The sequence below is a fragment of the Cherax quadricarinatus genome, chromosome 73, assembly GCF_038502225.1.
Source record: "Cherax quadricarinatus isolate ZL_2023a chromosome 73, ASM3850222v1, whole genome shotgun sequence".
Taxonomy (NCBI): Eukaryota; Metazoa; Arthropoda; class Malacostraca; order Decapoda; family Parastacidae; genus Cherax; species Cherax quadricarinatus.
The window spans coordinates 2,245,902-2,268,165 of NC_091364.1; the positions used below are offsets into that span (position 1 = coordinate 2,245,902).

The 22,264-nt window shown below is 43.4% G+C and overlaps 1 protein-coding gene across 1 annotated transcript in view; it reads right to left on the reverse strand.

The window, feature by feature from the left end:
• The window catches only part of LOC128701193 (uncharacterized), a 68,951-nt gene that overhangs the window by 5,701 nt on the left and 40,986 nt on the right, over positions 1 to 22,264 (reverse strand). Inside the window, exons 2-3 of the mRNA XM_053794790.2 lie at positions 5,805 to 5,940; positions 3,815 to 3,948 (exon numbers count right to left, since the gene is read on the reverse strand). Coding sequence (XP_053650765.2) covers positions 3,815 to 3,948; positions 5,805 to 5,940 — 270 coding nt within the window. The remainder of the gene's footprint in view (positions 1 to 3,814; positions 3,949 to 5,804; positions 5,941 to 22,264) is intronic.

The following is a 22,264-nucleotide window of genomic DNA, read 5'->3' on the forward strand; positions in this document are numbered from 1 at the left end:
TACACACTGAGAGATGTGTATCTTCTAGTGTATATACATCGAGAGATGTACATACATGTATTTATGTGCACGGTAAATAGTATATACATTTTGAGAGGTTAATTTAATTTATTATAATAATAATAATAATAATAATAATAATAATAATAATAATAATAATAATAATAATAATAATAATAATAATAATATTTTAATGTCTATTTTAGGTATTATTATTATTATTATTATTATTATTATTATTATTATTATTATTATTATTATTATTATTAGTATTATTAATTTTTCTATTCATGGTTAAGAGCTAAACCCAAAGTATATTGAAAGGTAATTAGGTTTGATCCGAGGAAAAAGTGGGTAAACGATGGACACTGATGTCTTCACGTCACTCAAAAATAAAAAAGAGAAATCTCATTTGCCTTTATCCTCTCAAATATTTAACTCGGGTGGAAAAAATACATATTTTCTGGGCAGTTGATTCCCAATGGATTTCAGAACACGGGAAAGCAGATTAACTTTAATACCCGGTGGCACGAAGATACTTCAGCCTTGCTGGGGCAAAGATATCTTTTCTTCTATGATCCCATGAGAACGTAAGTAATGAGGAGCACTGCTGAAGGCCTACTGGCCTGTTTTAATAATGTTGCTAGAAATATAGATAATATGTCAGTTTGTAAAAGGTCACAAATGTGACTAATGTGACATTTTGTTGCGGCAACGTTTCGTTAGCTTTGTCCCAGGAGCTGTGTCCCAGGAGTTGTGTCCCAGGAGCTGTGTCCCAGGAGCAGTGTCTCAGGGGCTTTGTCTCAGGAGCTGTATTCTGGGAGCTGTGTCCCAGGAGCTGTGTCGCAGGAGCTGTGTCCCAGGAGCTGTATCACAGGAGCTGTGTCCCAGGAGCTGTATCCCAGGAGCTGTCCCAGGAGCTGTGTCCCATAAGCTGTGTTCTGAGCTGGGCCCCAATAAAGACGGTGTACGAACTGCCCTCGAAGCTGTCTTCGGCACTGCTGAAGAACGCTGACAACCTCCCAGCTCTCCAATCATCCCTCTCCATCCAACATTCCATCCTCTCCCATCATCCCTCACCTCCCATCTTCCTTTCCCTGACAATTCGCTAACACGATCGCCTGAGCTACTAATCCCTACACACAATTTGCATAACATCGTTACCGGAAGCGGCTGGGTCTTGACCTTCGCGTAGGTGACCCCCTTACGCGTGTCGTCTTGGAACCTGTGATGGAGGTCCCATATTGGAGTGTTATTGTAGGTGTTAGAGCTGCTCAGGTGTGCTGTCAGGCTGAATGGTTCACAATCACCATCAATTGTGAGGTAAAGCCATGTTGGTTGTCCTCTTGTGGCCACCGTAAGGTAATGTGATGGGATAGTTATCTCTGTCTCTCTCTCTCTGTCTCTCTCTCTCTCTCACTTTCTATCCATCTATCTATCTATCTATCTGCACGCGCCTGTATACGTGTGTGTGTGTGTGTGTGTGTGTGTGTGTGTGTGTGTGTGTGTGTGTGTGTGTGTGTGTGTGTGTGTGTGTGTGTGTGTGTGCGTGTGCGCGTGTGTAGTAGATGTCAGTTGTCAAAGGCGATTGTCGACAGACTGTGTACTCACCTATTCTTGGTTGCAGGAGTCGAGTCACAGCTCTTGGCCCAGCCCCATCGCTGGTCGCTACTAGGTCCACTGTCTCCCTGCTCAATGAGTTTTATCTTTGTCCATGTATGGATTCTGCCTCCACCACATCTCTTACCAGATTGATCCACTCCCTGACAACTCTATGGCTGAAGCAATACTTGAGTGTGTATGTGTGTGTGTGTGTGTGTGTAAAGATAGGTCAGCGGAAACTTAGCCAGAAGGTATCTGTAATGTTTCCTGACGGACAAAACTCCAATGTCAGGAGAAAGTCTCATGAGCCTCAGCACGCGTCAGCTACTGCAAGAGTCAGCATATTGGGAGGCAGGTCAGTCAATGGAGCAGTCATATTTAGAACTGTAGTCGAGGCTAAGAGACAGCTGATACACTGACTGAGGTCAAGATGTATATTTCCATATACACACTGGAGAGTTGATCGTAAACCTCATTTTAAAGATTGCAACAACCTTGACTAGTGGTGTACAGGTGACGTGCAGCCTTAATGACCCTCGAGTAGCAGATGAGCTTCAAACCCAGCAAACCTTGCCTTGAAGAACACCCTAAACAGCCTCTTTCCCTAGGAAAGATCTTCTGAGATAAATTTGCGAGGATGGCTTTTGCAATGTGACCTGTGACACGGATCATGAAATATGGAGAGTGATTTATGAAATGTCAATTAGGTACTATGATTTATTGGCGATGGATTACGGAACAGGTCTTATAGAATATCAGCGGCAGCAGTGACAACAGCACCAGTAGGGGAAGTAAGATCAACAGCAGCAGGAACAGCAACAGCACCACTTGCGAAAGAAGCAGAAACAACAGTAAACAGCAGCAGCAGCAACAACAGCACCAGTAGGAGAAATAAAAGCAACACACAACAGCAGCCACAGAAGCGCAACAGAAGAACAACAGTAGCAGCAGCAGCAGGAATAGCAGCAGCAGGAATAGCAGCACCAGCAGTAAGAACAGCATTAAGAGAAGAAACAGAGATGTTTATCTCTCCGATCATATACACTGAGAGGTGTGTATCTCAGTGTATACATAACGAGAGGTGTATGTCGCTCACTGTACAACCAGAGGTATATCCCATTGTTTATAAGTCGAGAGCTACGTATCTCTCAGTGCATAAGTATTTTTACTTGTATTCTGAATGTTATATACGGTCTTAATGACCCTCGTGTGGTCGACCTTGATGACCCTGTTACTAAACTTAATAACAACATAAGAAAGGAGGAACACTAGAGTAGGCCTACTGGCCCAGACTTGGCAGCTCTTTGATAAACAGCTGTCAATGAATAAACAGAAAGGTGGACTAAGGGCTCGAACTGCGGTTCGTAAATTGACAGTCCAACGATCTGCCGTCTGGGCTACCCCACCAACGGGACTGTCTGAAATCAACATCTTTTTTTTGCATTTTCATTTTAGAAACACTTATTCATTAAAAAAACACAAAAACACAAAATGCATCTGATACATGGCCATTTAAAAAACACACTAAAAAAGGTAAGCCTTTTTGTAATTACATTTCGTCGTTACATAAAAGGCTGACTCTCTTGATGTGCCTTTGACCTTCGTCCAAAAGAAAAGGCATTAAAAAATTAATGGCAGGTACAGGCCATAGGTTTATGGAAGGGAACTAATAGGTTAGATTTCTTAGTAACATGTTAATTATTGTATGAGATAATGAGACAGCGGTGTTGCTTGGATGCAACACTTACGATGGTAATATTCATATATATAGTTTGTAAAGAGGGAGCTGTCTGGAACGTTTAAAGCTTCCAGATATTATATTACGAGTTCAAAATAGGTGCATTAACATGTTCTAATCAGCTGTGAAGTCTCTCTCTCTCTCTCTCTCTCTCTCTCTCTCTCTCTCTCTCTCTCTTTCTTTCTTTCTCTCTCTTCCTCTCTCTAGTAAATAAGTTTATTTAGGCACAGGTACACTTAAGTACAATTATCATATTTAGTGTGAATTAACAACTGAACAGATGTAGTTAGAACCCATGGAAAGTGAGCCGTAAAACTCCAGACCAGCGCACTCGCCATAGGTTCTAACCCCATCCTTACCGTGGGTTGTTTGCATTGTTTGAGATATAGTGTAAATTACCTAGGATAAACAACAACAACAAAAAGGCTGGACAAAATGACTTATTTCCACACTTAAATACACACACACTCTCACCTCCTTCTCGTTGATGTACCAGGTGAGGTCGGCTGCCGGGAACGACTTCGCAGAGGAGCAGATGAGATGGGCGGTGTCACCGATGTGGTACTTGTGTTGAGTGCCGGTGATCCTGGGCTTCTCCTCAGGCACATCTGCCGAGGAAACACAGTTTGCTACTCAACACTGCTTCGGATTTCTTCGGATTTTTACATCAGACCTCATGGGTAACGATTAATATGAAATATAAGGTGATATTTATTGGGTTTTGGCTCAGAAAGACTGCCAAGAAAGACTGCCAAAATATCAGTCAGAGATTTTCACAATCTCTTTATTCCAGCCTAGGTGACAACCTTCCACGAGAAACCTCACCTACTTTCACCGTCATTACTTTCCAGGAGCACCGATGCAACCTATGCATGATTTGATAAACCTTTACACTAAGCCTAATAAAAGAATGCTCCGCAATTTCGTTTTGCCCTTGCAAGCGACATTTAATTTATAACCTTTTAATGCAAGTCAGGCGAGGGGTCGCCAATGAGTGGACCGTCTAATGACTTCAGACGAGTCTCAGAAGAAATTTTCCTAGACCCATGCAGTGGGTGGTAGTCACCCGATACCCATCCTATGAGCAGGATTCAAACAATAACAGAGGCACATAATGGATCCAGGGACTAGACCCCAACATTCTCTTACTTAAGCAGGTTATAACAGAAAAACATCTGCTTGACAGAGCTCCTGGAGAGCGAAACATTGCCACAAAAAGCTGTCACATTAGTTGTAAATGTGCCCTTTTACCTAACAACTATTTACAAGAGTAAAGAATTCAGTTATGAACTTAATGGGTAAGAAATAGAATTGGTCAAACAGCATTTTGCAAATACTCATAAGAAAGTCAGAAAAATAACTGCTGGAATTCAGTTCAATCAAATATTAATCAGTGGAAATAGTTGAGGATACAGAAAACTATCCCAGTATCAAAAATTAAGGAAAAGTATCACTGCACAGTCGACTGCAAATTCGATTTTTAAGAAATATTTTTATTTTCAGAAGTTTGGTATGGCTATGGGAAATCCACTGACTCTGGTGCTGAGAAATTTTTAAATTATTTTCTTGAGATTAAGATATGATAAGCACCAAGAAAGATAGTAGAGTAAACATAGAGACGTTAGGAAGTGTTTCTTCAGCATCAGAAGAGGAAAGAAGTATATGAGAACAGAGAACCACGACAGGGAGAATAAACCTCAGATAAATAAGGTCATAAGAAGATTAAAAGTCTGGCCAGAAACATAGTCGAAAATTTGTACAACTCATGGCCAATAAGACACAACAACCGTATAGAATACTATAATAACGACGTTTCGCCCATACAGGAGATGTGTCAAGTGCCTTATCGGGGTTTTAATGCAATTCAAAAAAGGAGTTTTATTAAAAAAAAGATAATTTATTTATACACAATATAACACAAATTATAAACAAATAACCAGCACACCGGAGATAGAAACTTTATGACGACGTTTCGGTCCGACTTGGATCATTAACTAGTGACTACCTTTACCTTTTATATATACCTTTTAAGAGTTTCGAGAGTTTATCTACTCTCTGAGCCCGGCCATGGGCCAGGCTCGTCTGGTGCTTGCCTGGTCAACCAGGCTGTTGCTGCTGGAGGCCCACTGCACCACATATCCATCACAGCCTGGTTGATCTGGCACCTGGTGAAGATACTTGTCTAGTTAATGGTCGGACCGAAACGTTGCCAAAAACGTTTCTCTTATATGCGGGTTATTTGTGTATTGTTCCAGTCTCTGTATTGTGACATTTTGTTCATTATCAATTTTAAAATCTCAAAACGTGTCAGAAAATTTCAAGGGGTAAGCCAGCGGAAGGCCTCGGTCAGAGGACCAAAAGCTCCAGATGTGGGTCATCATCTAAGACCCATATCAGGAAACGCTTGTCGTGTTTCCTGACGTACCTTACCTAATGAACACAGGTAAACACAGAGATATCTTACCAACGACGGTCATGTTAGCACTCTTGTCAGCCGTCAGGAACTGCGGCCACTCTGCTATCACCTCGCACTTGTACCTGCCGGAGGAGTTGAGCTGGAGGTTCGTCAGGAGGATCCTCTCGCCCGTGGACGCCTCCGTCTGCAAGATGATCGAATGTTATTCAATATGACATGTGTGTTGCACTTGGGTGTTTAGGAGAGAGTGTGATTAAGACATGACAGCAACACTAGTGTATCTTAGGAAGGAGTGTGGTGATTTAGACATGATTACAACACTGGGGTATCTTAGGAAGGAGTGTGATGATTTAGACATGATTACAACACTGGGGTATCTTAGGAAGGAGTGTGATGATTGAGACATGACTACAACACTGGGGTATCTTAGGAAGGAGTGTGATGATTGAGACATGACTACAACACTGGGGTATCTTAGGAAGGAGTGTGATTATTGAGACATGACTACAACATTGGGGTATCTTAGGAAGGAGTGTGATGATTTAGACATGACTACAACACTTGGGCATCTTAGGAAGGAGTGTGGTGATTTAGACATGATTACAACACTGGGGTATCTTAGGAAGGAGTGTGATGATTTAGACATGATTACAACACTGGGGTATCTTAGGAAGGAGTGTGATGATTGAGACATGACTACAACACTGGGGTATCTTAGGAAGGAGTGTGATTATTGAGACATGACTACAACATTGGGGTATCTTAGGAAGGAGTGTGATGATTTAGACATGACTACAACACTTGGGCATCTTAGGAAGGAGTGTGGTGATTTAGACATGATTACAACACTGGGGTATCTTAGGAAGGAGTGTGATGATTGAGACATTACTACAACACTGGGGTATCTTAGGAAGGAGTGTGATGATTTAGACATGACTACAACACTGGGGTATCTTAGGAAGGAGTGTGATGATTTAGACATGTCTACAACACTAGGATATCTTAGGAAGGAGTGTGATGATTTAGACATGTCTACAACACTAGGATATCTTAGGAAGGAGTGTGATGATTTAGACATGACTACAACACTGGGGTATCTTAGGAAGGAGTGTGATGATTGAGACATGACTACAACACTGGGGTATCTTAGGAAGGAGTGTGATGATTTAGACATGTCTACAACACTAGGATATCTTAGGAAGGAGTGTGATGATTTAGACATGACTACAACACTAGGGTATCTTAGGAAGGAGTGTGATGATTTAGACATGACTACAACACTAGGGTATCTTAGGAAGGAGTGTGATGATTTAGACATGACTGTAACATTTGGGTGTCTTAGGAAGGAGAGTGATGATTTAGACATGACTACAACACTAGGGTATCTTAGGAAGGAGTGTGATGATTTAGACATGACTACAACACTGGGGTATCTTAGGAAGGAGTGTGATGATTAAGACATGACTACAACACTAGGGTATCTTAGGAAGGAGTGTGATGATTTAGACATGACTACAACACTAGGATATCTTAGGAAGGAGTGTGATGATTTAGACATGTCTACAACACTAGGATATCTTAGGAAGGAGTGTGATGATTGAGACATGACTACAAGACTAGGATATCTTAGGAAGGAGTGTGATGATTTAGACATTACTACAACACTGGGGTATCTTAGGAAGGAGTGTGATGATTTAGACATGACTACAACACTGGGGTATCTTAGGAAGGAGTGTGATGATTTAGACATGTCTACAACACTAGGATATCTTAGGAAGGAGTGTGATGATTTAGACATGACTACAACACTGGGGTATCTTAGGAAGGAGTGTGATGATTTAGACATGACTACAACACTGGGGTATCTTAGGAAGGAGTGTGATGATTTAGACATGTCTACAACACTAGGATATCTTAGGAAGGAGTGTGATGATTTAGACATGACTACAACACTAGGGTATCTTAGGAAGGAGTGTGATGATTTAGACATGACTACAACACTAGGGTATCTTAGGAAGGAGTGTGATGATTTAGACATGACTACAACACTAGGGTATCTTAGGAAGGAGTGTGATGATTTAGACATGACTGTAACATTTGGGTGTCTTAGGAAGGAGAGTGATGATTTAGACATGACTACAACACTAGGGTATCTTAGGAAGGAGTGTGATGATTTAGACATGACTGTAACATTTGGGTGTCTTAGGAAGGAGAGTGATGATTTAGACATGACTACAACACTAGGGTATCTTAACTCAAGAAATCGTAATGACACGATTGCAAATAAACCATACCCCCGGCCGGGATTGAACCCGCGGTCATAGAGTCTCAAAACTCCAGCCCGTCGCGTTAGCCACTAGACCAGCTAGCCACAATAAGATTCATCCAACTAGGTATATTTCTACACCATAGGAAAGTTAGCACAGGCACCTCTGTGACCACAAATGCAAGTTTTTACAGACGAATCTCCAGCTAGCGTGGCCGTGACGAACTCTAGCTCAAGTCCCTTCACTGGATGAATCTTATTGTGGCTAGCTGGTCTAGTGGCTAACGCGACGGGCTGGAGTTTTGAGACTCTATGACCGCGGGTTCAATCCCGGCCGGGGGTATGGTTTATTTGCAATCGTGTCATTACGATTTCTTGAGTCATGTTGACGGCAGTGAAGGGACTTGAGCTAGAGTTCGTCACGGCCACGCTAGCTGGAGATTCGTCTGTAAAAACTTGCATTTGTGGTCACAGTGGTGCCTGTGCTAACCTTCCTATGGTGTAGAAATATACCTAGTTGGATGAATCTTATTGTGGCTAGCTGGTCTAGTGGCTAACGCGACGGGCTGGAGTTTTGAGACTCTATGACCGCGGGTTCAATCCCGGCCGGGGGTATGGTTTTTCCAGGGTATCTTAGGAAGGAGTGTGATGATTTAGACATGACTACAACACTGGGGTATCTTAGGAAGGAGTGTGATGATTTAGACATGACTACAACACTAGGGTATCTTAGGAAGGAGTGTGATGATTTAGACATGTCTACAACACTAGGGTATCTTAGGAAGGAGTGTGATGATTTAGACATGACTACAACACTAGGATATCTTAGGAAGGAGTGTGATGATTTAGACATTACTACAACACTGGGGTATCTTAGGAAGGAGTGTGATGATTTAGACATGACTACAACACTGGGGTATCTTAGGAAGGAGTGTGATGATTTAGACATGTCTACAACACTAGGATATCTTAGGAAGGAGTGTGATGATTTAGACATGACTACAACACTGGGGTATCTTAGGAAGGAGTGTGATGATTTAGACATGACTACAACACTGGGGTATCTTAGGAAGGAGTGTGATGATTTAGACATGTCTACAACACTAGGATATCTTAGGAAGGAGTGTGATGATTTAGACATGACTACAACACTAGGGTATCTTAGGAAGGAGTGTGATGATTTAGACATGACTGTAACATTTGGGTGTCTTAGGAAGGAGAGTGATGATTTAGACATGACTACAACACTAGGGTATCTTAGGAAGGAGTGTGATGATTTAGACATGACTACAACACTAGGGTATCTTAGGAAGGAGTGTGATGATTTAGACATGACTACAACACTAGGATATCTTAGGAAGGAGTGTGATGATTTAGACATGACTACAACACTAGGGTATCTTCGGAAGGAGTGTGATGATTTAGACATGACTACAACACTAGGATATCTTAGGAAGGAGTGTGGTGATTTAGACGTGACTACAACACTAGGGTATCTTAGGAAGGAGTGTGATGATTTAGACATGACTACAACAACTAGGTACCCTTATTAACGACACTTCTCGCCTGCACAGGAAGCCTTCTTCAGTCAGAAGTGACATAATGCAGCGCCTACATATACAGAGAGGAATATATCAGTGAATACGCAATTAACATTTACCTAAAGGATATTAAAGGGTATTAAAAGTATAGTAAGGGGTATTAAAGGGTATTAAAAAGTATTAAAAGGTATTAAAGGGTATTAAAAGGTATTAAAGTATATTAAAGAGTATTAAGAATATTAAAAAGTATTAAAGGGTATTAAAGATTATTAAAAAGTATTAAAGGGTATTAAAAAGTATTAAAGAGTATTAAAGAGCATTAAAGAGTGTTAAAGAATATTAAAGGGTATTAAAAGTATAGTAAGGGGTATTAAAGGGTATTAAAGAGTATTAAAAGGTATTAAAGGGTATTAAAAGGTATTAAAGTATATTAAAGAGTATTAAGAATATTAAAAAGTATTAAAGGGTATTAAAGATTATTAAAAAGTATTAAAAGGTATTAAAAAGTATTAAAGAGTATTAAAGAGCATTAAAGAGTATTAAATGATATTAAAGGGTATTAAAGGGTATTAAAGGGTATTAAAGTAGTCTTGAAGTTAATGTACAGACTATTCGCAGCCTTAATAACCCTCGTTCATTCGATAGACTTTAATCTGAACACATCGATTCCAGGTTGAGGGACTGATTACCTCGAACTCCTCCTCTCCTTACCCATTTCTACTTTTATTGGACTGATGAAGCCACTGTGTGGCGAAACGTTTCTTCAATAAAGATTCCCATGTGTTGCACAAGTGTCTCAATTCTTCAACTTGTCGGTTTTTCAAAACCATTCACCACATCTGTCAGACTTTAATCTTGATAGACTTGTTTCAACTATCAAGAAAAATAAGAAAATTGCAGGGAAATTATCGGCGAAATACGTCCTTAGATTTTGTGTCATTTATAAGATAAGATAAGATAAGATTTCGTTCGGATTTTTAACCCCGGAGGGTTAGCCACCCAGGATAACCCAAGAAAGTCAGTGCGTCATCGAGGACTGTCTAACTTATTTCCATTGGGGTCCTTAATCTTGTCCCCCAGGATGCGACCCACACCAGTCGACTAACACCCAGGTACCTATTTACTGCTAGGTGAACAGGACAATAGGTGTAAGGAAACGTGTCGGAATTTCCACCCGCCGGGAATCGAACCCGGGCCCTCCGTGTGTGAAGCGGGAGCTTTAGCCACCAGGCCACCGGGCCACATATGTTATGTTAGTATTTAAAGAAATTTATCGTATTGTGTTTCTGATTATCTCCCCCCACTTAGTGAGTGACGATATCCCACCGAAGGATGACAGTATCCCACCTCACAGAGTGACGGTATCCCATCCCATGGTACCATTGTCTTAGATAACGTAATAATAACGATGGCTATTGTCCCGTCCCGCCATTGTTTACGTAATGGTCCATTACCTCACCCAGGAACAAAAATATTTTTATCCTCCCGTAAAAAAATTGTAGCCATTGAAGAGGGATAATAAAGAACGAGAAGAGCTGAGAGAGAGCTGAGAGAGAGCTGAGAGAGAGCTGAGAGAGAACTGAGAGAGAGCTGAGAGAGAACTGAGAGAGAGCTGAGAGAGAGCTGAGAGAGAGCTGAGAGAGAGCTGAGAGAGAGCTGAGAGAGAGTTGAGAGAGAGAGTTGAGAGAGAGCTGAGAGAGAGTTAAGAGAGAGCTGAGAGAGAGCTGAGAGAGAGCTGAGAGAGAGCTGAGAGAGAGCTGAGAGAGAGCTGAGAGAGAGCTGAGAGAGAGCTGAGAGAGAGCTGAGAGAGAGTTGAGAGAGAGCTGAGAGAGAGCTGAGAGAGAGCTGAGAGAGAGTTGAGAGAGAGCTGAGGGAGAGCTGAGAGAGAGCTGAGAGAGAGCTGAGAGAGAGCTTAGAGAGAGCTGAGAGAGAGCTGAGAGAGAGCTGAGAGAGAGCTGAGAGAGAGCTGAGAGAGAGCTGAGAGAGAGCTGAGAGAGAGCTGAGAGAGAGCTGAGAGAGAGCTGAGAGAGAGCTGAGGGAGAGCTGAGGGAGAGCTGAGAGAGAGCTGAGAGAGAGCTGAGAGAGAGCTGAGAGAGAGCTGAGAGAGAGCTGAGAGAGAGTTGAGAGAGAGCTGAGGGAGAGCTGAGAGAGAGCTGAGAGAGAGCTGAGAGAGAGCTGAGAGAGAGCTGAGAGAGAGCTGAGAGAGAGCTGAGAGAGAGCTGAGAGAGAGCTGAGAGAGAGCTGAGAGAGAGTTGAGAGAGAGCTGAGAGAGAGCTGAGAGAGAGCTGAGAGAGAGCTGAGAGAGAGCTGAGAGAGAGCTGAGAGAGAGCTGAGAGAGAGCTGAGAGAGAGCTGAGAGAGAGCTGAGAGAGAGCTGAGGGAGAGCTGAGAGAGAGCTGAGAGAGAGCTGAGAGAGAGCTGAGAGAGAGCTGAGAGAGAGCTGAGAGAGAGTTGAGAGAGAGCTGAGGGAGAGCTGAGAGAGAGCTGAGAGAGAGCTGAGAGAGAGAGCTGAGAGAGAGAGCTGAGAGAGAGCTGAGAGAGAGCTGAGAGAGAGCTGAGAGAGAGCTGAGAGAGAGCTGAGAGAGAGCTGAGAGAGAGCTGAGAGAGAGCTGAGAGAGAGCTGAGAGAGAGTTGAGAGAGAGCTGAGGGAGAGCTGAGAGAGAGCTGAGAGAGAGCTGAGAGAGAGCTGAGAGAGAGCTGAGAGAGAGCTGAGAGAGAGTTGAGGGAGAGCTGAGAGAGAGCTGAGAGAGAGCTGAGAGAGAGCTGAGAGAGAGCTGAGAGAGAGCTGAGAGAGAGCTGAGAGAGAGCTGAGAGAGAGCTGAGAGAGAGCTGAGAGAGAGCTGAGAGAGAGCTGAGAGAGAGCTGAGAGAGAGCTGAGAGAGATGAGAGAGAGCTGAGAGAGAGCTGAGGGAGAGCTGAGAGAGAGCTGAGAGAGAGCTGAGAGAGAGCTGAGAGAGAGCTGAGAGAGAGCTGAGAGAGAGCTGAGAGAGAGCTGAGAGAGAGCTGAGAGAGAGCTGAGAGAGAGTTGAGAGAGAGCTGAGGGAGAGCTGAGAGAGAGCTGAGAGAGAGCTGAGAGAGAGTTGAGAGAGAGCTGAGAGAGAGCTGAGAGAGAGCTGAGAGAGAGCTGAGAGAGAGCTGAGAGAGAGCTGAGAGAGAGTTGAGAGAGAGAGTTGAGAGAGAGCTGAGAGAGAGCTGAGAGAGAGCTGAGAGAGACCTGAGAGAGAGCTGAGAGAGAGAGCTGAGAGAAAGTTGGGAGAGAGCTGAGAGAGAGCTGAGAGAGAGCTGAGAAACAACTGAGAGAGAGCTGAGAGAGAGTGAGATTAAAGAGTTCAAGGAAACTATTGTGAATGGTCGCTGTTACTGGTTTTTATAATAATAATAATAATAATAATAATAATAATAATAATAATAATAATAATAATAATAATAATAATAATAATAATAATAATAATAATAATAATCATTATCCCAAGTTCTGAAGGTTCAGCCAGACTGTGAACTTCAAATTACATTCTCGGTCAAATTAAGAGGTGCACGTAGCATGCCAGGGCAGGATAGCCACAGGTTCCTCGGTCATTACAGCTTCCCAGTATGACTTTACAAGCGAGGAGATGACCTCATTACACTGTGATGATGATAGCGTTATATAACGGTGTTTTGTTCGTCAGGAAAAGTGTGTCCAGACCCGAGGATTAAGGAGAAACTGGTGTATGGGAGGCTAGTTTATTGTGTGTCTCGTAGCTACCCTGTGGATGGTAGTAGCTAGTTTATTGTGTGTCTCGTAGCTATCCTGTGGATGGTAGTGGTTAGTTTATTGTGTGTCTCGTAGCTATCCTGTGGATGGTAGTGGCTAGTTTATTGTGTGTCTCGTAGCTATCCTGTCGATGGTAGTAGCTAGTTTATTGTGTGTCTCGTAGCTATCCTGTGGATGGTAGTGGCTAGTTTATTGTGTGTCTCGTAGCTATCCTGTGGATGGTAGTGGCTAGATTATTGTGTGTCTCGTAGCTATCCTGTGGATGGCAGTGGTTAGTTTATTGTGTGTCTCGTAGCTATCCTGTGCATGGTAGTGGCTAGTTTATTGTGTGTCTCGTAGCTATCCTGTGGATGGTAGTGGTTAGTTTATTGTGTGTCTCGTAGCTATCCTGTGGATGGTAGTGGCTAGTTTATTGTGTGTCTCGTAGCTATCCTGTGGATGGTAGTGGCTAGTTTATTGTGTGTCTCGTAGCTATCCTGTGGATGGTAGTGGCTAGTTTATTGTGTGTCTCGTAGCTATCCTGTGGATGGTAGTGGCTAGTTTATTGTGTGTCTCGTAGCTATCCTGTGGATGGTAGTGGCTAGTTTATTGTGTGTCTCGTAGCTATCCTGTGGATGGTAGTGGCTAGTTTATTATGTGTTTCGTAGCTATCCTGTGGATGGTAGTGGCTAGTTTATTGTGTGTCTCGTAGCTATTCTGTGGATGGTAGTGGCTAGTTTATTGTGTGTCTCGTAGCTATCCTGTGGATGGTAGTGGCTAGTTTATTGTGTGAGTCGAAGCTATCCTGTGGATGGTAGTGGCTAGTTTATTGTGTGTCTCGTAGCTATCCTGTGGATGGTAGTGGCTAGTTTATTGTGTGTCTCGTAGCTATCCTGTGGATGGTAGTAGCTAGTTTATTGTGTGTCTCGTAGCTATCCTGTGGATGGTAGTGGCTAGTTTATTGTGTGTCTCGTAGCTATCCTGTGGATGATAGTGGCAAGTTTATTGTGTGTCTCGTAGCTATCCTGTGGATGGTAGTGGCTAGTTTATTGTGTGTCTCGTAGCTGTCCTGAGGATGGTAGTGGCTAGTTTATTGTGTGTTTCGTAGCTATCCTGTGGATGGTAGTGGTTAGTTTATTGTGTGTCTCGTAGCTATCCTGTGGATGGTAGTGGCTAGTTTATTGTGTGTCTCGTAGCTATCCTGTGGATGGTAGTGGCTAGTTTATTGTGTGTCTCGTAGCTATCCTGTGGATGGTAGTGGCTAGTTTATTGTGTGTCTCGTAGCTATCCTGTGGATGGTAGTGGCTAGTTTATTGTGTGTCTCGTAGCTATCCTGTGGATGGTAGTGGCTAGTTTATTGAGTGTCTCGTAGCTATCCTGTGAATGGTAGTGGCAAGTTTATTGTGTGTCTCGTAGCTATCCTGTGGATGGTAGGGGCTAGTTTATTGTGTGTCTCGTAGCTATCCTGTGGATGGTAGTGGCTAGTTTATTGTGTGTCTCGTAGCTATCCTGTGGATGGTAGTAGCTAGTTTATTGTGTGTCTCGTAGCTATCCTGTGAATGGTAGAGGCTAGTTTATTGTGTGTCTCGTAGCTATCTTGTGGATGGAAGTGGCTAGTTTATTGTGTGTCTCGTAGCTATCCTGTGGATGGTAGTGGCTAGTTTATTGTGTGTCTCGTAGCTATCCTGTGGATGGTACTGGTTAGTTTATTGTGTCTCGTAGCTATCCTGTGGATGGTAGTGTCTAGTTTATTGTGTGTCTCGTAGCTATCCTGTGGATGGTAGTGGCTAGTTTATTGTGTGTCTCGTAGCTATCCTGTGGATGGTAGTGGCTAGTTTATTGTGTGTCTCGTAGCTATCCTGTGGATGGTAGTATCTAGTTTATTGTGTGCCTCGTAGCTATCCTGTGGATGGTAGTGGTTAGTTTATTGTGTGTCTCGTAGCTATCCTGTGGATGGTAGTGGCTAGTTTATTATGTGTCTCGTAGCTATCCTGTGGATGGTAGTGGTTAGTTTATTGTGTGTCTCGTAGCTATTCTGTGGATAGTAGTGGCTAGTTTATTGTGTGTCTCGTAGCTATCCTGTGGATGGTAGTGGCTAGTTTATTGTGTGAGTCGAAGCTATCCTGTGGATGGTAGTGGCTAGTTTATTGTGTGTCTCGTAGCTATCCTGTGGATGGTAGTGGCTAGTTTATTGTGTGTCTCGTAGCTATCCTGTGGATGGTAGTAGCTAGTTTATTGTGTGTCTCGTAGCTATCCTGTGGATGGTAGTGGCTAGTTTATTGTGTGTCTCGTAGCTATCCTGTGGATGATAGTGGCAAGTTTATTGTGTGTCTCGTAGCTATCCTGTGGATGGTAGTGGCTAGTTTATTGTGTGTCTCGTAGCTGTCCTGAGGATGGTAGTGGCTAGTTTATTGTGTGTTTCGTAGCTATCCTGTGGATGGTAGTGGTTAGTTTATTGTGTGTCTCGTAGCTATCCTGTGGATGGTAGTGGCTAGTTTATTGTGTGTCTCGTAGCTATCCTGTGGATGGTAGTGGCTAGTTTATTGTGTGTCTCGTAGCTATCCTGTGGATGGTAGTGGCTAGTTTATTGTGTGTCTCGTAGCTATCCTGTGGATGGTAGTGGCTAGTTTATTGTGTGTCTCGTAGCTATCCTGTGGATAGTAGTGGCTAGTTTATTGTGTGTCTCGTAGCTATCCTGTGAATGGTAGTGGCAAGTTTATTGTGTGTCTCGTAGCTATCCTGTGGATGGTAGGGGCTAGTTTATTGTGTGTCTCGTAGCTATCCTGTGGATGGTAGTGGCTAGTTTATTGTGTGTCTCGTAGCTATCCTGTGGATGGCAGTAGCTAGTTTATTGTGTGTCTCGTAGCTATCCTGTGAATGGTAGTGGCTAGTTTATTGTGTGTCTCGTAGCTATCTTGTGGATGGAAGTGGCTAGTTTATTGTGTGTCTCGTAGCTATCCTGTGGATGGTAGTGGCTAGTTTATTGTGTGTCTCGTAGCTATCCTGTGGATGGTACTGGTTAGTTTATTGTGTCTCGTAGCTATCCTGTGGATGGTAGTGTCTAGTTTATTGTGTGTCTCGTAGCTATCCTGTGGATGGTAGTGGCTAGTTTTTTGTGTGTCTCGTAGCTATCCTGTGGATGGTAGTGGCTAGTTTATTGTGTGTCTCGTAGCTATCCTGTGGATGGTAGTAGCTAGTTTATTGTGTGTCTCGTAGCTATCCTGTGGATGGTAGTGGCTAGTTTATTGTGTGTCTCGTAGCTATCTTGTGGATGGAAGTGGCTAGTTTATTGTGTGTCTCGTAGCTGTCCTGAGGATGGTAGTTGCTAGTTTATTGTGTGTTTCGTAGCTATCCTGTGGATGGTAGTGGTTAGTTTATTGTGTGTCTCGTAGCTATCCTGTGGATGGTAGTGGCTAGTTTATTGTGTCTCGTAGCTATCCTGTGGATGGTAGTGGCTAGTTTATAGTGTGTCTCGTAGCTATCCTGTGGATGGTAGTGGCTAGTTTATTGTGTGTCTCGTAGCTATCCTGTGGATGGTAGTGGCTAGTTTATTGTGTGTCTCGTAGCTATCCTGTGGATGGTAGTGGCTAGTTTATTGTGTGTCTCGTAGCTATCCTGTGAATGGTAGTGGCAAGTTTATTGTGTGTCTCGTAGCTATCCTGTGGATGGTAGGGGCTAGTTTATTGTGTGTCTCGTAGCTATCCTGTGGATGGTAGTGGCTAGTTTATTGTGTGTCTCGCAGCTATCCTGTGGATGGTAGTAGCTAGTTTATTGTGTGTCTCGTAGCTATCCTGTGAATGGTAGTGGCTAGTTTATTGTGTGTCTCGTAGCTATCTTGTGGATGGAAGTGGCTAGTTTATTGTGTGTCTCGTAGCTATCCTGTGGATGGTAGTGGCTAGTTTATTGTGTGTCTCGTAGCTATCCTGTGGATGGTACTGGTTAGTTTATTGTGTCTCGTAGCTATCCTGTGGATGGTAGTGTCTAGTTTATTGTGTGTCTCGTAGCTATCCTGTGGATGGTAGTGGCTAGTTTATTGTGTGTCTCGTAGCTATCCTGTGGATGGTAGTGGCTAGTTTATTGTGTGTCTCGTAGCTATCCTGTGGATGGTAGTAGCTAGTTTATTGTGTGTCTCGTAGCTATCCTGTGGATGGTAGTGGCTAGTTTATTGTGTGTCTCGTAGCTATCTTGTGGATGGAAGTGGCTAGTTTATTGTGTGTCTCGTAGCTATCCTGTGGATGGTAGTGGCTAGTTTATTGTGTCTCGTAGCTATCCTGTGGATGGTAGTGGTTAGTTTATTGTGTGTCTCGTAGCTATCCTGTGGATGGTAGGGGCTAGTTTATTGTGTGTCTCGTAGCTATCCTGTGGATGGTAGTGGCTAGTTTATTGTGTGTCTCGTAGCTATCCTGTGGATGGTAGTGGCTAGTTTATTGTGTGTGTCGTAGCTATCCTGTGGATGGAAGTGGCTAGTTTATTGTGTGTCTCGTAGCTATCCTGTGGATGGTAGTGGCGAGTTTATTGTGTGTGTCGTAGCTATCCTGTGGATGGTAGTGGCTAGTTTATTGTGTGTGTCGTAGCTATCCTGTGGATGGTAGTGGCTAGTTTATTGTGTGTCTCGTAGCTATCCTGTGGATGGTAGTGGCTAGTTTATTGTGTGTCTCGTAGCTATCCTGTGGATGGTAGTGGCTATTTTATTGTGTGTGTGGTAGCTATCCTGTGGATGGTAGTGGCTAGTTTATTGTGTGTGTCGTAGCAATCCTGTGGGTGGTAGTGGCTAGTTTATTGAGTGTCTCGTAGCTATCCTGTGGATGGTAGTGGCTAGTTTATTGTGTGTCTCGTAGCTATCCTGTGGATGGTAGTGGCTAGTTTATTGTGTGTCTCGTAGCTATCCTGTGGATGGTAGTGGCAAGTTTATTGTGTGTATCGTAGCTATCCTGTGGATGGTAGTGGCTAGTTTATTGTGTGTCTCGTAGCTATCCTGTGGATGGTAGTGGCTAGTTTATTGTGTGTCTCGTAGCTATCCTGTGGATGGTGGTGGCTAGTTTATTGTGTGTGTCGTAGCTATCCTGTGGATGGAAGTGGCTAGTTTATTGTGTCTCGTAGCTATCCTGTGGATGGTAGTGGCTAGTTTATTGTGTGTATCGTAGCTATCCTGTGGATGGTAGTGGCTAGTTTATTGTGTGTCTCGTAGCTATCCTGTGGATGATAGAGGCTAGTTTATTGTGTGTCTCGTAGCTATCCTGTGGATGGTAGTGGCTAGTTTATTGTGTGTCTCGTAGCTATCCTGTGGATGGTAGTGGCTAGTTTATTGTGTGTATCGTAGCTATCCTGTGGATGGTAGTGGCTAGTTTATTGTGTGTCTCGTAGCTATCCTATGGATGGTAGTGGCTAGTTTATTGTGTGTCTCGTAGCTATCCTGTGGATGGTAGTGGCTAGTTTATTGTGTGTCTCGTAGCTATCCTGTGGATGGCAGTGGCTACTTTATTGTGTGTTTCGTAGCTATCCTGTGGATGGTAGTGGCTAGTTTATTGTGTGTCTCGTAGCTATCCTGTGGATGGTAGTGGCTAGTTTATTGTGTGTCTCGTAGCTATCCTGTGGATGGTAGTGGCTAGTTTATTGTGTGTCTCGTAGCTATCCTGTGGATGGTAGTGGCTAGTTTATTGTGTGTCTCGTAGCTATCCTGTGGATGGTAGTGGCTAGTTTATTGTGTGTCTCGTAGCTGTCCTGAGGATGGTAGTGGCTAGTTTATTGTGTGTTTCGTAGCTATCCTGTGGATGGTAGTGGTTAGTTTATTGTGTGTCTCGTAGCTATCCTGTGGATGGTAGTGGCTAGTTTATTGTGTGTCTCGTAGCTATCCCCGGCCGGGGGTATGGTTTATTTGCAATCGTGTCATTACGATTTCTTAAGTCGTAGTGGCTAGTTTATTGTGTGTCTCGTAGCTATCCTGTGGATGGTAGTGGCTAGTTTATTGTGTGTCTCGTAGCTATCCTGTGGATGGTAGTGGCTAGTTTATTGTGTGTCTCGTAGCTATCCTGTGGATAGTAGTGGCTAGTTTATTGTGTGTCTCGTAGCTATCCTGTGAATGGTAGTGGCAAGTTTATTGTGTGTCTCGTAGCTATCCTGTGGATGGTAGGGGCTAGTTTATTGTGTGTCTCGTAGCTATCCTGTGGATGGTAGTGGCTAGTTTATTGTGTGTCTCGTAGCTATCCTGTGGATGGCAGTAGCTAGTTTATTGTGTGTCTCGTAGCTATCCTGTGAATGGTAGTGGCTAGTTTATTGTGTGTCTCGTAGCTATCTTGTGGATGGAAGTGGCTAGTTTATTGTGTGTCTCGTAGCTATCCTGTGGATGGTAGTGGCTAGTTTATTGTGTGTCTCGTAGCTATCCTGTGGATGGTACTGGTTAGTTTATTGTGTCTCGTAGCTATCCTGTGGATGGTAGTGTCTAGTTTATTGTGTGTCTCGTAGCTATCCTGTGGATGGTAGTGGCTAGTTTTTTGTGTGTCTCGTAGCTATCCTGTGGATGGTAGTGGCTAGTTTATTGTGTGTCTCGTAGCTATCCTGTGGATGGTAGTAGCTAGTTTATTGTGTGTCTCGTAGCTATCCTGTGGATGGTAGTGGCTAGTTTATTGTGTGTCTCGTAGCTATCTTGTGGATGGAAGTGGCTAGTTTATTGTGTGTCTCGTAGCTGTCCTGAGGATGGTAGTTGCTAGTTTATTGTGTGTTTCGTAGCTATCCTGTGGATGGTAGTGGTTAGTTTATTGTGTGTCTCGTAGCTATCCTGTGGATGGTAGTGGCTAGTTTATTGTGTCTCGTAGCTATCCTGTGGATGGTAGTGGCTAGTTTATAGTGTGTCTCGTAGCTATCCTGTGGATGGTAGTGGCTAGTTTATTGTGTGTCTCGTAGCTATCCTGTGGATGGTAGTGGCTAGTTTATTGTGTGTCTCGTAGCTATCCTGTGGATGGTAGTGGCTAGTTTATTGTGTGTCTCGTAGCTATCCTGTGAATGGTAGTGGCAAGTTTATTGTGTGTCTCGTAGCTATCCTGTGGATGGTAGGGGCTAGTTTATTGTGTGTCTCGTAGCTATCCTGTGGATGGTAGTGGCTAGTTTATTGTGTGTCTCGCAGCTATCCTGTGGATGGTAGTAGCTAGTTTATTGTGTGTCTCGTAGCTATCCTGTGAATGGTAGTGGCTAGTTTATTGTGTGTCTCGTAGCTATCTTGTGGATGGAAGTGGCTAGTTTATTGTGTGTCTCGTAGCTATCCTGTGGATGGTAGTGGCTAGTTTATTGTGTGTCTCGTAGCTATCCTGTGGATGGTACTGGTTAGTTTATTGAGTCTCGTAGCTATCCTGTGGATGGTAGTGTCTAGTTTATTGTGTGTCTCGTAGCTATCCTGTGGATGGTAGTGGCTAGTTTATTGTGTGTCTCGTAGCTATCCTGTGGATGGTAGTGGCTAGTTTATTGTGTGTCTCGTAGCTATCCTGTGGATGGTAGTAGCTAGTTTATTGTGTGTCTCGTAGCTATCCTGTGGATGGTAGTGGCTAGTTTATTGTGTGTCTCGTAGCTATCTTGTGGATGGAAGTGGCTAGTTTATTGTGTGTCTCGTAGCTATCCTGTGGATGGTAGTGGCTAGTTTATTGTGTGTCTCGTAGCTATCCTGTGGATGGTAGTGGTTAGTTTATTGTGTGTCTCGTAGCTATCCTGTGGATGGTAGTGTCTAGTTTATTGTGTGTCTCGTAGCTATCCTGTGGATGGTAGGGGCTAGTTTATTGTGTGTCTCGTAGCTATCCTGTGGATGGTAGTGGCTAGTTTATTGTGTGTCTCGTAGCTATCCTGTGGATGGTAGTGGCTAGTTTATTGTGTGTGTCGTAGCTATCCTGTGGATGGAAGTGGCTAGTTTATTGTGTGTCTCGTAGCTATCCTGTGGATGGTAGTGGCGAGTTTATTGTGTGTGTCGTAGCTATCCTGTGGATGGTAGTGGCTAGTTTATTGTGTGTGTCGTAGCTATCCTGTGGATGGTAGTGGCTAGTTTATTGTGTGTCTCGTAGCTATCCTGTGGATGGTAGTGGCTAGTTTATTGTGTGTCTCGTAGCTATCCTGTGGATGGTAGTGGCTATTTTATTGTGTGTGTGGTAGCTATCCTGTGGATGGTAGTGGCTAGTTTATTGTGTGTGTCGTAGCTATCCTGTGGGTGGTAGTGGCTAGTTTATTGAGTGTCTCGTAGCTATCCTGTGGATGGTAGTGGCTAGTTTATTGTGTGTCTCGTAGCTATCCTGTGGATGGTAGTGGCTAGTTTATTGTGTGTCTCGTAGCTATCCTGTGGATGGTAGTGGCAAGTTTATTGTGTGTATCGTAGCTATCCTGTGGATGGTAGTGGCTAGTTTATTGTGTGTCTCGTAGCTATCCTGTGGATGGTAGTGGCTAGTTTATTGTGTGTCTCGTAGCTATCCTGTGGATGGTAGTGGCTAGTTTATTGTGTGTCTCGTAGCTATCCTGTGGATGGTAGTAGCTAGTTTATTGTGTGTCTCGTAGCTATCCTGTGGATGGTAGTGGCTAGTTTATTGTGTGTCTCGTAGCTATCTTGTGGATGGAAGTGGCTAGTTTATTGTGTGTCTCGTAGCTATCCTGTGGATGGTAGTGGCTAGTTTATTGTGTGTCTCGTAGCTATCCTGTGGATGGTAGTGGTTAGTTTATTGTGTGTCTCGTAGCTATCCTGTGGATGGTAGTGTCTAGTTTATTGTGTGTCTCGTAGCTATCCTGTGGATGGTAGGGGCTAGTTTATTGTGTGTCTCGTAGCTATCCTGTGGATGGTAGTGGCTAGTTTATTGTGTGTCTCGTAGCTATCCTGTGGATGGTAGTGGCTAGTTTATTGTGTGTGTCGTAGCTATCCTGTGGATGGAAGTGGCTAGTTTATTGTGTGTCTCGTAGCTATCCTGTGGATGGTAGTGGCGAGTTTATTGTGTGTGTCGTAGCTA